At 56.0% G+C, this 15,774-nt stretch overlaps 1 protein-coding gene and 1 long non-coding RNA gene across 4 annotated transcripts; one reads left to right on the top strand and one right to left on the bottom strand.

Moving 5' to 3' along the window:
* The first annotated feature begins 7,394 nt into the window (after positions 1-7,394).
* On the top strand, positions 7,395-14,716 carry MRPL23 (mitochondrial ribosomal protein L23). 3 transcript variants are annotated; one of them, XM_073217356.1, is made up of 6 exons: positions 7,395-7,601; positions 8,248-8,273; positions 9,996-10,118; positions 11,020-11,102; positions 11,698-11,771; positions 14,512-14,716. In XM_073217356.1, exons 1-6 carry the CDS (start codon positions 7,410-7,412, stop codon positions 14,662-14,664), a joined length of 651 nt encoding a protein of 216 aa, XP_073073457.1. In that variant the 5' UTR covers positions 7,395-7,409; the 3' UTR covers positions 14,665-14,716. The 3 variants fall into 3 exon arrangements, with proteins under 3 accessions (XP_073073457.1, XP_036867377.1, XP_036867378.1); XM_037011482.2 differs by lacking the exon at positions 8,248-8,273 and adding an exon at positions 12,968-13,084 and having other exon boundaries at positions 7,447-7,601; XM_037011483.2 differs by lacking the exon at positions 8,248-8,273 and having other exon boundaries at positions 7,448-7,601.
* Positions 8,450-11,691, bottom strand: LOC140844539 (uncharacterized). The gene is made up of 3 exons (XR_012123047.1): positions 11,477-11,691; positions 10,366-10,575; positions 8,450-8,625 (listed from the first exon to the last, which is right to left on the bottom strand). It is a non-coding gene; the product is annotated as an uncharacterized lncRNA (long non-coding RNA).
* Positions 14,717-15,774: the final 1,058 nt, after the last annotated feature.

Here is a 15,774-nt window from a genome sequence, read left to right as displayed (position 1 = left end):
TCAGAGGAAGGCACTTGGTAAAAGTCAATACTTATCTCTGAGAACAAAACAAGAGCCCAAGAAACTATAAAAACTATAAATAAGCATTTCCTGTACCTACCCTTGGTGGTGGAACACGAAGGCATTTGTGTCCAAGGCAGGAACCAAACAGGATGCCTGTTTTTGCCATTAACGTTCAGCCCTGGTCTGGAGACTGATGTTAAACGGAAATAAGACATATAACTTCTGGAAAGGAGAGACCAAAATACTACATTCTTAGGAGCCCCAGGAGAATCAGCGGAAGAGCTTTCAGAATGAATGAGAGAATTCAGGAAAGCAGCCAGATGCAGAATGCATATTTTAAATCAGTATTTTTTATTATTTTCTAGGAACAATCAGTTAGAAGATAGAGTTTAAAAAAACAACAAGTACATCATTCCCAAACAAGAGGAAAAAAGAAAAACAAAGAGCATAAAAAGACCAAGCAATAACCCCCTTAAGGAAAGTTCAGGGTCCATAGGAAGAAAAGGACAAACTTTAATGAGAAACATAAACACAAAATTTGAAGGAAAAAAAAGAAAGAAAGAAAGAAAACACATCATGTTCTTGGATAGGAAGTTTGCAAAAATCAGTTCTTTCCAAATTAATGGATAGGTTTTCCAGATTTTCAACCTAATTCCTAATAGGATTTATTTGGAGGAGAGGGGAGAGCCAGGGGTGGAAACGCAGTTGGCAAGATGAATCTCATATTCATATAGAAGGAAAAATAGGCAGGGAGTTGCTAGGAAAAGTTTGAAAATTAAGAGCAGATTTCAATGCGAAGGTAACACAGCTGTTGGGGGTTGGGGGCTCCCTGCAGACCAGCAGTCCAGCTAGGCTTCCTTCGCCTTCACCTCCCGTCATCGTCACAAGCAGGTAAACATTCTCATCAACCACATTTTCCCAAAGAGCAAAGTGAAGCTCAGGGTAAGTGAGACAAATCCCCCCAGGTCACAGAGGGACTAAGCAGTGGGCCCAACTGTAGGCCACAAATCATAACCACATATCATCTACTTTTGAAGGTTGTAAAACTCGTTCCAATTCTACAAGACCTGTCAGCATGATACCATGTGTACACAAGAATATGGAAGCATCTAAGTCAATGAAAGGAGGGTGGTGGTGGGATGGCTAATAGAGGTTGAGAAAAGGCAATGAGATTGTCACTCCAAGCCAAATAGCAAAATACATGCCAGAAGAATTAGAGAGCTCGACGTGAAAAAGAAACTGTTAAAATAAAACTAGAGAGACATGTAGGTGCGTATGTGTCTGCTTTCAGGCTGGGGAACAATTCTCTAAGCTTACAAGCGATGGAAACATTGTGGAAGAAAAGGAAAAGTTCAGTACATTCCACTCCTTGAAATTAAAAAACTTTTGTACATTGAATATTCACTGAAATTAGAAGGAAGATGATCCACTTGTAGCCAAGATGGAGTGAGACGGACCCGATTTATCCTCTTGCCCGAACAACCCAAAAAGAAAACAAAACAGGAAAAAGCACGTGAAGCAATGTTTTTTGAGACAGTGGCCACCAGGCAGTAGACAACAGTGGTCCCTGGGAGATGGGAAACAGTCAGGTTGGGTCCTACACTTGCTTGGTTCGCTTCCTTGAGAGTTTCCGAGCTTCAGTGTGGGAGGGAGACACGCAGGAGGAGCCCAGGAGGACCCCTGAGTTGATGAGATAGAGCTGAGGGTCTGGGGAGACCAAGGCAACTACAGGACAGAGCCTCAGGGAGGACAGATGCACAGGGAGACCTGCAGGGGGCCCTTGAGTAGTCAGCAGGGCCCACGTCTGGGAGGAAACCGTCCAAGGCTGGAAGGAGGGTCGTTTCCCATCAATCAGACTAGAAAAAAATGGATAATTCACATGGCATTGAGTACTCAGAAAGGTCTTACCTAAGTAGTGGGAAGGATTAACCCTGAATGCAGCAGACAGACCTGCCTTACAGACCAGGAAAAAGATGAGGAAGGATGAGACCATGTTCAGGTCTCGTGGAAGAAAAGGAAAAGTTCAGTACATTTCACTCCATGAAATTAAAAAATTTCTGTACATCAAGTATTCACTGAAATTGAAAGGAAGATGCACCTGGAACAAAGCTCTGGAGTATTTATAGAAATATAAAAATATCCCACACCTACTAAAGGGAAAATTTACAATGTCTAGCATCTGATCAAAAGTTATCAAACAGGCAAAGAAGCAGGAATGTGCCCCTTAAGGAGGAGAAAAATCAATCAATTGATCAAAACCAACTGTAGTAAGTTAACACTGTAAACCAAAAGTCCCAAAGCAACCACTTGAATAACAAAATGTAGGGTTATAGCCAAAAAGCCAACAAAATAGACAAAAAAACCCATAAAAACTCTTGATTAATGCAGAAGAAGGCAGAAGAGGATAGAACAGATAGGCAGGGGGAGAAAGAGCAGACAGGGAAATAGAAAGTGACCAAGAAGATAACTGACTTACACTTAACCACACAGATAACTCCATTAAATGTAAATGGTCTAAACACCTCAGTTAGAGGCAGAGATGGTTGAACTGGATTTTAAAAGCAAGACTTAACTATGTGCTGTCTACAAGAAACACATATTAAATGTAAACATGCATATTGGTTAAAAACAATAACAGAAGTACACACAAAGCAAAAACTGATAGAGCTGGACAGAGAAACAGGCAAATCCACAATTACAGAAGGGATTTCAATAATGAATCAGACAAGTAGGCAGAAAAGTAGCTAGGATATGGGGGACTTGAACATATCAGAGATATGCCAACCAACCTGAATGACATTTATAAAACAAGCCACTCAAATACACATTCTCCCCAAGTGCACATGTAACATTTACCAGTGTAGACCATGTTCTGGGCCATAAAAGTGAGCTTTAATAAGTTGAGAAGGATTCAAGTCACATGTATGAAATTTGGCCATAATGGAATTAAACTATAAATCAGTAATTGAAAAATCTTTGGAAAATTCTTGAATATTTAGGGTCTCACTAACACACTTCTAAATAATCCACAAGTCAAAGAAAAATCAAAAAGGAAATTAGGAACTATTCTCAACTGAGTGAGAATGAAAACAACATATGGGAATGTGTGGAATGCCTTTAAAGCAGTACTTAGGGAAAAATTCAGACCACTAAGTACCTACATTAGAAAACAAGAAAATTCTCAAATCATGACCTCAGCTCCCACCTTAAGGAAAATGGAAAAAGAAATGCAATAAACTCAAAGTAAGCACAAGGAAGGAAGTAATAAAGATCAAATAGAAGTCAGTGAAGCAGAAAACAGACAACTAAACATTAAAAAAAAAGATCAACCCAAAACTTGGTTCTTTGAGAATATCAATAAAAATTGATAAACCTCTAACCAATCTTATCAAGAAAAAAAAATAGGAATTACCAATATTGGGAAGGAGGGAGGTGACATCATCACAGATAGTAAAATAATAATAGGTAATATTATGAATAGCTGTATGTCAACAAATTTGACAGGATAGATGAAATGGACAAATTTGTTGAAAAATATAAAATACCAAAGTTCAACTCAAGAAGAAATAGGTAACTTGAGTAACCCTGTATCTATTAGACAATGGAAAGTGTAGCTAGAAAATTCTATGTCCAGATGGCTTTACCAGTGGATTCCACCAAACATATCAAGAAGAAATACAGCAAATTATATACAATTTCTTCAAAACGACTTTAGAGGAGGGAATTCAACGTCACACAAAATGGGCATGTCACGACCAAGTGTGGCTTATCCCAGGAAGGTAGGATCGATACAACATTCAAATATCAATCTGAGGATCACTGTATTAACAAGCTAAAAAAGAAAACCCAGAGAATCATCTCAGTGGGTGAGAAAAAGCGTTTAACAAGATTCAACATCCATGCATGATTTACAAACAAAAAAAGCTCTCAGCAAACTAGGAAGGAAGGGCAGCTAATGGTGAAAGATGGTTTTCTTTCTCAGAACAGGAAAAGCCGGGGGCGTCTGCCCTCACTGACACCCCCGTTCGGCATTGTGCTGCAGGCTCTAGGGAGCACAGCTGAGGTCAGGGCAGCTGGCCAGGAGGGAGGGCAGTTCAGAATGAAGACAAAGCGTGTGTGCAGGGGGGTGGGGAGCGGAGCTTCCCACTCACCTCCCACCCCTACAGGCCCCTTGCTCCCTCTTTCCAACCAGGCTTCCTTGCTCCTCAGGGTCACCTGGGGCTGGTCTGGGGACATTTCCCTGCCCAGCATCCTGTGTCTGGGGACCAGGGCTAGCCGTTGCCCCTTCCCAGCCGCCATCATGCCTGCCCAAGGGCAGGAGAACCCTCCATGGAGACAGCACTGCAGGGAAAGGTGCCCTTTGCCCAGGGCAGGGTGGGGGGCCTCTGACAGCCAAGGGCTTGCGTCCTCTGCCACAGGGCCCTTGCACTCTAAGAGCCATCTTCTCAGTGAGGCTGCTCTGACCTGCTCATCTAAAATCTCAGCCACCCTCCCACCTTCTGTTTCCTTCCCCACGTGCATGTCTGAAGACAACCGATGTGTCTCACTTGTTGTCTGCATACCATCGGTCACAACAGGGGAACACGTCCCTTACAGAGGCAGAGATTTTCCCATGTAACTGTCTGTGCTGTTTCCTTACCTCTAGAAGGGGTCAGGTGTGAAGCTCGTTCACAGTAAACACTGGTCGAATGAATGGGTGAGTGTACAAATGTGTGAGTACATCTGTGGCCTCTCCCCTGCCACCCACCCACTTCTCATCTGCAGCCTGAAGATGCCTCCAAGCTCACCTTGTCCCTTGCCCTGTGGCCTGAAAGAAGAGGATCCCCAGCCTGACTTGCAAAGCTTGGCATGTAAGCGGCTCTCAGCGGAGATGCCTGCCCATTGGGAGCTTCGCCAGCATTGAGCTCTGGTGGGGCCCCAGGTAGGGGCAACTAGCAAATGAAAATGCATGTAAAAAATAAAAGTACATCCCTACACACCTATGAGAGTGACCAGAATTCAGAACACTGGCACCCCGAATGCTGGCAAGGACGAGGCGTGGCAGGGACCCCCACTCGCCGCAGGCGGGAATGCAGGTGGTGCAGCCGCATCGGAAGACGGTTTGACGGTTCCTTACAAAGCCTCACTCATTCTTACCACGCGATCCAGCAATCACACTCCTTGTATTTACCCAGGGGAGCTGAAAACTACGTCCACACCAAACCCCGCACACCGATGTTTACAGCAGATTTATCCGTAACTGCCAAACCTGGAAGCAACCGAGGCGTCCTCCACGGGTGACGGACGGACTGTGGGCCATCCCGACGACGGGTGTTATTCTGCACTAAAGAGAGACGCGCCATCGGGCCAGGAGAACACACGAGGGCCCTCACACGCACAGGACCACGGGGGAGAAGCCGACCTGGGAAGGCCACGCGCTGTGAGCCTGCCTCTGTGACACTCTGGAAAAGGCGACACTGTGGGTGGTGGGGGGTCAGTGGTGGCCAGGGGCTTGGGGGAGGGGGGTGAACAGGTGGGTCACAGAGGATTTGTAGGACAGGAAACTACTCTGGATGACCCTGGGTGGTGGCTACACGTCATGACACATTTGTCCAGACCCGGAGAACGGGGCGCCACCAGAAGTGAGCCTCGCTAAGCTGTGGCCGCTGTTGATGATAATGTATGCCCCTTGGTCCATCAGTTGTGACACATGAATCAGCCAGAACAGATGTCAATGATGGCGGAGGCCAGGGGGCAGGCAATACACTGGACTCCCTTCTTTTCTGTGCAATTTTTCTGTAAACCTAAAATTGCTCTACAAAACAATCTATTAAAAAACAAGAAGAAAACAAAACACGGGTTATCAGAGTGTTTTATTTAACCAGGCACCTTCTTTCTTACCTGGCTGGCCTGGACCCAGGAAGTGAGCTGCTGACCTCAGGACAGGCGAGCGAGGCCGTGAAGGGACGGCTCCAAAGGCAGGAGAGAAGAGAGAGGCCTGAGGCTGCCACCCACCCCATGCCCACCTCTGTGCTCAGACCTCTGGGCCTGAGACCAGCCCTGCCTCGCCCTCCCTGGGACCTGAGCTCCCTGCTCAGACACCCTGTCCTGGGGATGGCAGCACCCACCAAGCCCAGGGCTCAGTCCACCCACCACGCTCTCCCACTCAGTTCTGAGCCCAACATCCCCCACATCTCCTACCACATGACAGGTAACATCACACCTGCCACCTAGAATGTGGCCACAGTCGTCAGCACCTTATAAAAAGAGGAGGAAAGCCTCCTGGCCCAGGGACCCCATCCTCCAGCTCCACCCCTTCCCCACTTCCCTGCACGCCCTCCCCTTGGGCCCTGCAGAGGCCCTGGTACAGCAGCCACCTCGCCACCAAGCCCGGGCCCTCTTCCCACAGGGCCTGGAGGACAGCCGCCCTTCTCAGCGCCTCCTCCAGCAGGCAGGCTGAGGCCCTGCAGGCGCAGCTAACCTGGCCAGGGCCCACCTTCACCCCACTAAACCCACTTACATCATTCCCATCATGGAGCACCTGCCAGCAGCCTCCCCGTGGCCCAGCCCCTGGCACCCTCCCCAAGGCCCCATCCCCTCACAGGCCTGCTCCCCACCTTGCCCTGCTTCCCGGGGGTCCCTTTGTCCCCACAGCTCACTTGCCCGTGCCCTCAATGCCCTCTCTGCTCTGGGACCCAGCGAGCAGAGGGGACCTAGGAGGGGACGGGCCTGAGCCCTCCCCTTCCCACAGGCAGGGGGACCCAGATCCTGTCCTGTAGAGGGGGTCCCCTGAGTGGTGGCCTGGGTGGGGCTGGAAGGGGGCAGGTGGAGAGGACAAGGGAGGCCAGGGGCTGCACAGGGGAGGCATGGCTGGGGGTGCCCAAGAAGAGTCCCAGGGGACGGGGAGAGTGACCCAGGACAGGGACCCCAGCCAGGCTGGCCAGAAGGGCTGGGGGTGGGGGTCCTTGGGGTTCCAGACCAGGAGAGGGAGGAAACACCTCTGACCAGGTGGAGAGAGGAGCCTTAGACCAGAGACAGGCCCACCAGGCCTTCCCGCTCCCCCAGACAGGTGGTGGTCTGTGGCCCCTGTGACCTACACCCGTGGGCACCTGGTGAGGGCATGTTGGGGCATCTGGGGCTCAGCCCCGGGGATGGCTGAGGGGAGGGTGTGCTGGATTCAGGGAAGGATGTGGGGGAGACATGCCCGCCGAGATGCTGTGGGGCATGGGTGGGGCGTGAGGGGCAGGGCGTCAGCGGGTCTGGGGGTTTAGGGGACCGCAGGGGCATAGTGGGCTTATGGGCTGTGGGTACTTGCAGGGGTGCAGGACAGGGAGTGAGGCTCGGGCTCCGGTCATTTGGGGGTCAGAGGCGCAGACTGGGCTGTGGACCCGTCGCCAGTCAGGGGCATGGGTCTGGGTGCGGCTCAGATGCGCGAGCACCGTGGGCCCCGTAAGGGGCCAGGTGTGAGGGGTGCGTGCGTTGCGCAGGGCAGGGACGGCGGGGCGGGGCGCGTGCTCACGCCCTTCCGACGCCAGGGGTCGCTGTGGCGGGTACGCGCCCGCCGTGCGCAGCCCTCCTTCCGCCCGCGACCCGGAAGCTGCGATGGCGCGGAACGTGCTGTAAGCCGCGCTGGGGGGGGCGGCTGGAGTGGGGGTGGGCGACGGGTCCAGCGCGGCCCGGGTGGGGGCGGGGTTGGGAGCGTGGCCGGTCCGGGTCGGGGTGGCGGGCGGCGGGGACTCTCTGCACTCGCCGCCAGCGCCCCCGAATGGGCCGGGCCGGCCGGTTCAGCCGCAGCGCGAGCGGGAAGCCCCCGTGCCCCTCCGCGGACCGCACGACCCCGGGAATGAATGAGTGAACGCGGGCGGCGGGCGGTGGCCGTGCGGTCCGTGCACCTGTGCAGGTGCAGAGGGGCCGCCGGCGCAGTGCGGATGGGCCTGGCGGGCGCGCCGCTTTGTCCAGCGGGTTGGGGAGGCCCTGGGGCCACGAGCCTCGGCGACGCTGGCACCAAGTTGCGAGCACCCCGGGGCTGGGAAAGGAGCAGGCGGTGCGCTTGGAGGTGGGTCCGTGCGCTCCAGGGAGGCCCGGAGAAGGGCGGTGTAAGTCCGGGAAGACCAAGTCCCGGGGCAAAATACCTCTAAAAACCGAAATCAGTCAAAGGGAGAAATAAAGTTTAAAACCGTTTATTCCTTACAAACTGCAGGCAGGCCCACCTCTCCCTCCTGCTCCAGCAACAGCATCAAAACCCGCCCTCCCCTCCCCTCTCAGGTACAGATAAGCCCTCCATTGCCCAGGTAATTACCCACTGATATGGAGAAGAACTTCCACCCCTGAGGAATGATGCAAATGCACTAAAGCCGTACTTCCCTCCACCCTTGAGCGCCTGTGGATATGCAGATGTACTAAAGCCAGGCCAGATATTCCTGAAATACTACAGTTTTGCCCACAGGCGGACAGGACTTGGGTATGGATGGGATGCGGTTGGAGGTGAGGGACAGGGTGAGGTCTCAGTGAGTCACCCTCGGGGCCGCAGGGAGGTAGGGCTGGCCTGTGCTCTGAGGACTCGGAGTTCCTTGTGGTGTTAGGTGGAGGTGCCTGGGAACCACGGGAGCTGTCAGGGCGGCGCAGGAAGGCCGTGTTCTGGTTCTGGAACCCAGGAGGATGGGGGTCGTCAATGCTGTTTCTTGCACACCTGGCAGATCCCGGGCTCCAGCAGGCCCTGGGGGCTGGCCTGATGTTCAGCGTGGGGGGCTCTGGGGGAATGGGAGACTTGGACCCTGCCAGGCTGGGGCCTGTCACCTCCGACCCCCACATGGGGCCTCTCTGCACACCGCTCCTCCGACGGGCCCGCCTGTCAGGGCTCACACCTGGGTTTGGTAGGTGGAGGGCCCAGCCAGGGCTCTCCCCTCTCCACTGTGGCCTGACTCTGTCCCCTGCAATGCCACCAGGGGAAATAAGCAAGTCCCTTGGTGAGCTGTGGGCCTGAACTCCCATGGAAGGTAAACTGAGGCAGGCAGCTGTTCCCTCGGGGTCCTGGGAGGCAGCCCTTTAGAACCTACCATTCCTTTCTGGCCTGTGGCCGGTGTCCACCCCCCGGAGAACACTGCAAGTGCGGACTTGGTGACACCTGGGTGGACGGTGCTGAGGACGCTGCGGCCTGAACCCTGCCCTCGGAGAGCTCCAGCAACCCCTGCCCCAGCCACCCCGGCTCTTCCTCCCCAGGCTTGTGAGTCTGAGAGCCAGCCTGGAATTTCACTGGGTGCTCCCCAAGATCGGGGCCCCATGTGCTGCAGAGTTGCCCCAGGGTACTGGTGAGCTGCCATGGCCTGTGCCCCCGTGCCCACCCTCCACCACCCGCCCCTCACAGACCTTGGAGACTACAGGCCCTCTCGCCTCCCTAGCCCCGAGGCTGTGCAGTCCCTGCGCCTGGGCCCTTTGGCAGTGGCAGCCTGCACCTTTCCAATGGCCTTGCTCACTTTGGGGGTGTTCAGGGTGCACAGAGTGGTGACATCAGCTCATGGCTGGTGAACTGCAAACCCTTACCCTCTGTTCATCCCTGTCTCGAGGAGAGTGTGCAAGAGACCCCCCGCCCCCGTGGTGGGGCTGAGCTGCTGTCAGAGGCCAGATCTCATCTCTTGGAGCAGAAGTGATACATGCTATCCACAGGCCTGCCCCATGTGGGGCCCGCTTCTGTGGCAGGCGACAGCCAGGCAGTGGCCACGGGCTGGGGGAACTGTCACTTTGAACAACACGTGTCTCAGCCTTGCTGCCAGCCTGTTTTGGTGGGGGCAAGGGTGGGCATGTGTTCTGCCGGCCTCTCTCTCTCTGAGTCACTCCTTCGCCCTTTCCAAACACCAGCCCCGAGGGTCAACAGCTCCACCACCTGAGTTGGTCTCGAGCTGGGAGCCCACACTGGGCAGACTTGGCGAAGGAGGCCTTTGGGGCCTCAGGACAGTGGGCCGTGGAGAGCCGCCCCTTTGCTTTGTGTTTATCATAAACACAGATCTCTCTCCCAGGTACCCCCTCTACCAGCTGGGCAATCCCCAGCTCCGCGTCTTCCGCACCAACTTCTTCATTCAGCTGGTGCGGCCTGGAACGGCCCAGCCCGAGGATACCGTGCAGTTCCGGATCCCCATGGAGTAAGCCCTGAGCATTACGGGCGTGGGTGCCCCCGAGGGGCTTGTGGCACCTGCAGTGTCACTGGCCAGCTTATGTGTGCGGCTCATAGCTTTGCAAACACTGACAAGGGTCTGGCGTTTGCAGAGCCTGCAGTGGGGCTGGGCTCGCCCCCTCCCTGCCCCTCCATCTGGGAAGCTGGGGGAACACCCAGTGTGCTGATCCTCCCTCCCTTTGGGGGGTTAGGCCACGAGTCCCAGCACTGCTCACCACAGCTGCCAGACCATCCTTGAGGTCCCTTCTCAGAGGACTGGTCACTGAGGGTCACAGCTTCCCCATCACTCAGGCTGCAGGGTGCTACTCTGAAGTCAGGATGTGACTGTCCTAGGCCGTAGGCTCCAGGCGTGGCTTGAACTTCTGTGCCAGCTGAGGGTCTGCTGTCAGCCTTAAGGGGACAGGAGAGGTCCAGGGCCCGAGTTTCTAGTGGAATTTGGGGTGGAAAAGGCATGGGTTCTAGCCTGACGACACCTCCGCTGTCTGCTCTTGGAAGGGACCTCATCGTGGGCAGCACCTGGATGGGACCAGCCATGGCAGCTGGGCTCTGGCAGCCTCGGGTACTGCCGGCTGTCACTCCCCTCAGGCCTTGGGGCTTGACCCCTGGTGAGCGGGGCCCCGAAGCAGAGTGGCTGCAGCTCACTGAGTCCCTGGTCACCCCCCACCCCCACCCAATGCATGCAGGAGGGGAGAGCCTGGCTGGGCACCAGCGGCTGCCCCTTGGGTCGCAGCCCACCAGGCTGAGCAGGCTTCTCCCTGCCACAGGGAGGCTGTGTGCCCCACCCCCGGGGCTGCCCTCCATTGGCTCTTGTGAGCAGACAGGCAGCGTTTATGGTAACCTGGTTCAACCCTGTCTGTCCCCCACCCCAGGATGACCAGGGTGGATCTGCGGAACTACCTGGAGCGCATTTACAACGTGCCTGTGGCTGCCGTGCGGACAAGGGTGCAGCACGGTGCGTGCCCGGGGTGGCTGCTGCACTGCTGCGGGTGGGCTGTCCCCACAGCTCACGTGGCCCACGCCCTCCTCAGCCACTCTGTGGGGACTGTGCTTGACATGGGAGGAAACCAAGGCGTGGGGGCTGAGGTGGCTTCCCAGGGTCCTACATCTTATGGGGCAGAACACAGCTGCAGCTCAGGTGGGCTAGCCCCAGGCTGCAGCCCTGTCCTCCCCGGAAGCTGGGGCAGCAACACAGAGTCCTTGCCGCCTTGTCCCCTCCTGTCCCCGATGCTGTAAACCTGGCGACCTCCAGTCTGAGGTGGGGACAGCTAGCGAGTCACTGTGCTCACAAACAGGAGAAACTGGATTCTTGAGCCATTTTAGACATACCTGGGTTTTTAATGGAGCAGAGATCCCCAGGAGCATGCTTGCCCCCATAAGCTGGTCTATAAACAGCTCGCTGGCGTCTGACATGCTGTGATCTGTAGGAGACCAACTGATTCCTCTCTGTGTGCCTCTTTCTAGAAAGCGGGTCCAGATTAGCTGGACTGGAAATTTCGTGCTGTGAGAAAAGTTTTATCTGGTCCCCTCCCCCTCCCTGTTCCCTTCAGGTTCCAACAGGAAGCGGGATCACAGAAACGTCAGGGTGAAGAAGCCGGATCAGAAGGTGGCCTACGTGCAGCTGGTGAGGGCGCCGCGGCACAGAGCCCCGAGTCCTGGGCGTGGCTTTTCACGACTGTGACCTTGGTTTGGGGGATGTGTGATTGTGCAGCAGCTGCTGCTCAGGGGCTGGGGGTCTTTGGGAGGCAGATCTTCAGGCCTGTGGCACGGCCCCGCCTGTGCCTGGTTCCAATCCACAGGTTGGCCCATGGGAGGGGCAGGTGCAGGTGCACTGAAACTGCCCGGGCTTTTGCTCTGATCATGCATTGGGCACAGACAGTAACCAGACCCAGCCAGGGGCCACAGGCCGCCTGTCTCTGGGGAACCTGTCCTTGGACAGGTCCTGGGCTAGGAGCCAGTTTGTGCCGAGGGTAAAAGGTGCTGGCAGCCTGAGAGCAACCAGCTTGCTGCACCCTGGAGCCCTGGCCGAGGCCCGTCTGTTAGGTCTGTTGACGGCCGCACCCCCAGACCGCTATGGGGGACTCCAGTCCTCAGTGTCAGGTAAACCACCTGCCTGGGGGGGTCCCGGTAGTGGCCTCTGGCCACAACCACTAGATGGCAGTAGTGCTCTCATGGACACACCCTGGGCCGCAGACTGATTTGGGGGTGTTGGGAGGTGGTTTATTATAAGGTCAAGTTAGTGTGGCAGCTTTTCTGAAAAACAGTCACGGTTGTTCTAAATAGGGGCCCCGTCATTATTTGGCCTGATACTTGCTGTGCATGAAATTGGCCAATGCAGGTGGAGAGAGTGATTGGCCTTATAAAGGTGCCCGTGCCCTCTTAAATCAGGCCGTCTGTCTGCCATGGCATGCGGCTGGTGTCTCACATGTCGGCATTTGCCCTGAGTCCCTCCAGCAGGCAAGCTGCGGTCACCAGTGACACGGAGTCCCTCGACTCCCACACGGTCCCTGGGCCCCACCTCTGCACGGAGACTAAGCTGGGCGGCACTCAGGCTCAGCCACCCGCTCACCCTTCTTCCTCTGTGGGGCTCAGGGGAGCCGGGGCAGCACAGCCACCGGCAGGGCCCTGCCAGGCCCGGTTCCTGCCCTCAGACCTTCAGTGTGCAGTGGTCCCCCCAGTCCTGGCTCCAGCGGACCTCTGCCCGCCCTGCCCTACCACAGGGGTCCCATCCCGTCCCACATGTCCCTCTGGGCCAGCCCCAGGGCTGCTGGCAGCAGAGCTAATGCCCCACGTGCGTGCCCTGGCTGTCCTGCATCCCAGACTCTAGTGAATGCCAAAGGGCATCGACCTGCACGCGGAAGCCTGCTGTGCACACGGCCTGCCCAGGGGAGAGTGCGGCTGCTACTGAGGGCTGGGCAGGAGCGCATCAGGGTGCAGGTGAGGGCCAGGGGCTCCCAGGACCTTGCCACTTCCCAGGTGACCTTTCTGTTCTTCCTGTGCTTTTCTGCTGATCTCGCTCTGTCCCCCTTGGGAGGGTTTAGGCTTTACTTTGAAGGTACAAGTGAATTTCTCTAGGAAGTGAACCCTCAGAAGCCATGGTCACAACACAGATGGCTGTTGTCTCTCCTAAGAACTGCAGGATATCTCTCACCCGGTTCTCTGTTTTTTCTCAGGCGATTGGAGACTTTGTATTTATACCTTAAAAGATATAAATATACCTTTATATCTTGGGTTTTCCCGCCTCAGAAAAGTAGCAGGACCACCTCGGTGTATCAAACATGAACTCTGGGTCTGGGTAGTAGGTGCTGCGTGTGAACTGTCACCCTTTGCTGTTTTCACAAAGGAAAGAGGTTTTGAGAGGTGTGAGCCGGCCCCCCTGCGGGCTGGACGCAGCCGCTGCCGCGTGGCTCTGACCCACGCTGCTTGCCCCACAGTCAGAATTCCCCGGATGGAGTACGGGGGCAGTTTTGGATCATACTCAGCCGCCTGCCTTCCCAAATCCAAATTCCTTTACAAAATGGGTCTGCCAGAACAAGGCACACTTCCTTGGTTTCACTTACTAGAATTTTCCAGATGCGGACATAGTCCTCCAGCCACCTCGGACCATCTGGCATGGAGGGTGCTGCCCTGGGAGCTATCTGGGTGCCTTTTCCCCACCCTTGTCCTCAGAGCTGTTCCGTGATATATGGCAAATTGAAATGGTACCTCACAGTTGCTTCGGTCCCCAGGGAGTGAATGGCTCGCTCCTCCACACTGACTGGGGGGCCAGGCTGGTACCCCAGCCCAGTGCTTGGGGGTCCGAGCTGGGACTTGGCCAACATGGACACATTCTGAGCTTTTAGTGAAAGACGTAAAACCAGTTGATTTGCAAAGTGGGCCTTGATTCACAGACCGCTGTGTGTGTACAATTCTGTGTCCATTGCTCAGCTTTCTTTGCCAAGCTCTGAGCCAGGGGAGAGGGAGTCTTTAATGTGGGTGAAGGCCTTGGGTGTTTTGAACAGGGAGCAATTTGGCATGGCACCAGAGGCTCTCCTCTGCCTGGTGCCGCCCCCAGTCTGGCCAGGCTGCCCCCCCCCCCCACAGTGAATGGGCGCTTTGCTGGGGCTCCCGCTGCTGCAGACACCTCCAGAGAGGTGACGTCAGTGAAAGGGGGCTTTGTCCAGAGTAATGGCTTCCTGTGGCTAAAGGCCGGGCCGCAGCCACTGGGATGCATGTTTTCCAGGCAGGGATATCTCTCCCGACATTGGCCATGTCTGTCTGTCACGCACGTTCTGCCTTCCCTCCTCCCAGAGGCCAGCCTGCTCCAGGCAGCCCCTGCATGTCAGAGCTGCAGACCAGCTGGAGCACGTGTCTTTCCCCTGCAGGCGCATGGACAGACCTTCACATTCCCGGACCTGTTTCCTGATAAGAAGCCGAGCCCTGAAGGCGGCTCTGTTGACAACAGCCTCTGGGACCTGCCGCAGAGGCAGACTCAGGACCCCCGGCGTGGTGGCGTCCCGGACTGGTTCGGCCTGTGACGGCCCGTGTGGGTGTGGCCCTGACCCCAGTAAAAGCCTTGCGTGTGGAGAAGTGCCAGGCTCTGTCTCTGTCCTGCTCCCCAGCAGCTGGGCCAGGTCCTCTCTGCTGGTGTTGGGGTGCAGCCTGCTCTGCGCAGAAGCCCCTGTGGGCCCCGCACACAGCGGGCCCCAGGTAGCCTGTCAGGCTGACGCGACCACGTGTGCAGCTCTGGCCCCGAGGACCTCAGGCGAGGCTGGGAGCCCCGTGAGCAGGTTGTTAGTTGGGCACATGTTCCAGGCCAAGGGTCCAGTTTGCGGGACTGGTGGGTATTGAGTGGGCAGGGGAGGCGGCTGCGGGGGGTCAGAGGTGTGTCGGGCTGCACAAGCAGAGAGGTGGGGCCCAGGGTGGGTGTCCAGAGAGAAGGCGCAGGACCCGCAGCAGAGAGCTGTGAGGTGGCCCTGTGCCAGGTGCCCGAGGCCTCTGCTGCCCAGGTCCTCAGGGATCGAGCCCAGCCCACGAGCCCCACTGCACACGCGGCGATGCTGGCACATGGCAGCTCGAGGAGGCCGCGCGTGGTAGCGGAACCGCCTGAGTGCACGTGTGTGTAGGCCTGATGCTGAGGTGAGTTTAGGGAGCAGGCCAGGACGCGTGGTTGGAATGCTCAGGAGAATTGGCCGTGACACCCTGAGGTGTGCAGATGCCCCTGGGCCTCAGGGACCACGGTCCTCTCGGGCGTCTGGGACGCAGAACCATGTGGGAACCCCAGAGCTGCTCTGCTCTGGTCTAGGTGAGGGCTCAGGCTCTTCCTCTGCCGGGAGCCTTGCAGCGGGTGGCAGAAGTGGGGAGCTGGCTCGGCCACCCCTCCACCCCAAGGGAACCTGAACAGGGTCCCGGGACCTCGTAGCTCCCCCGGAGGATGAAGGTCAGGGCAAACTGCTCCCTGCAGTGCTGACTTAAAGGGACGAGGAAGGTCCGGAAGGAGACAGGAATCAACGGTATTTTCCTTAGAGAAAGAATTCCTGGGACCCCGTGGCCCTGAGGACCCCAGCTCAAGGCCTGGAGAGGAATCCCATCCTCCATCCTCTGCATTTCCGGAACCCACCACCCAACAAGCCCCAGTCCCTCCCACC

Source organism: Manis javanica, chromosome 11 (assembly GCF_040802235.1).
Source record: "Manis javanica isolate MJ-LG chromosome 11, MJ_LKY, whole genome shotgun sequence".
Taxonomy (NCBI): Eukaryota; Metazoa; Chordata; class Mammalia; order Pholidota; family Manidae; genus Manis; species Manis javanica.
This window is presented reverse-complemented; position numbering and strand designations above follow the sequence as displayed.

What these genes read in the sequence shown, in the direction of transcription:
- MRPL23 (XM_073217356.1), top strand. Translation starts at nt 7,410, where the DNA reads ATGCGCGAGCACCGTGGGCCCCGTAAGGGGCCAGGTGTGAGGGGTGCG. An exon ending in GCGGACAAGGGTGCAGCACG is followed by an intron (nt 11,103 to 11,697) that starts GTGCGTGCCCGG and finishes TGTTCCCTTCAG; the next exon opens with GTTCCAACAGGAAGCGGGAT. An exon ending in AGGTGGCCTACGTGCAGCTG is followed by an intron (nt 11,772 to 14,511) that starts GTGAGGGCGCCG and finishes TTTCCCCTGCAG; the next exon opens with GCGCATGGACAGACCTTCAC.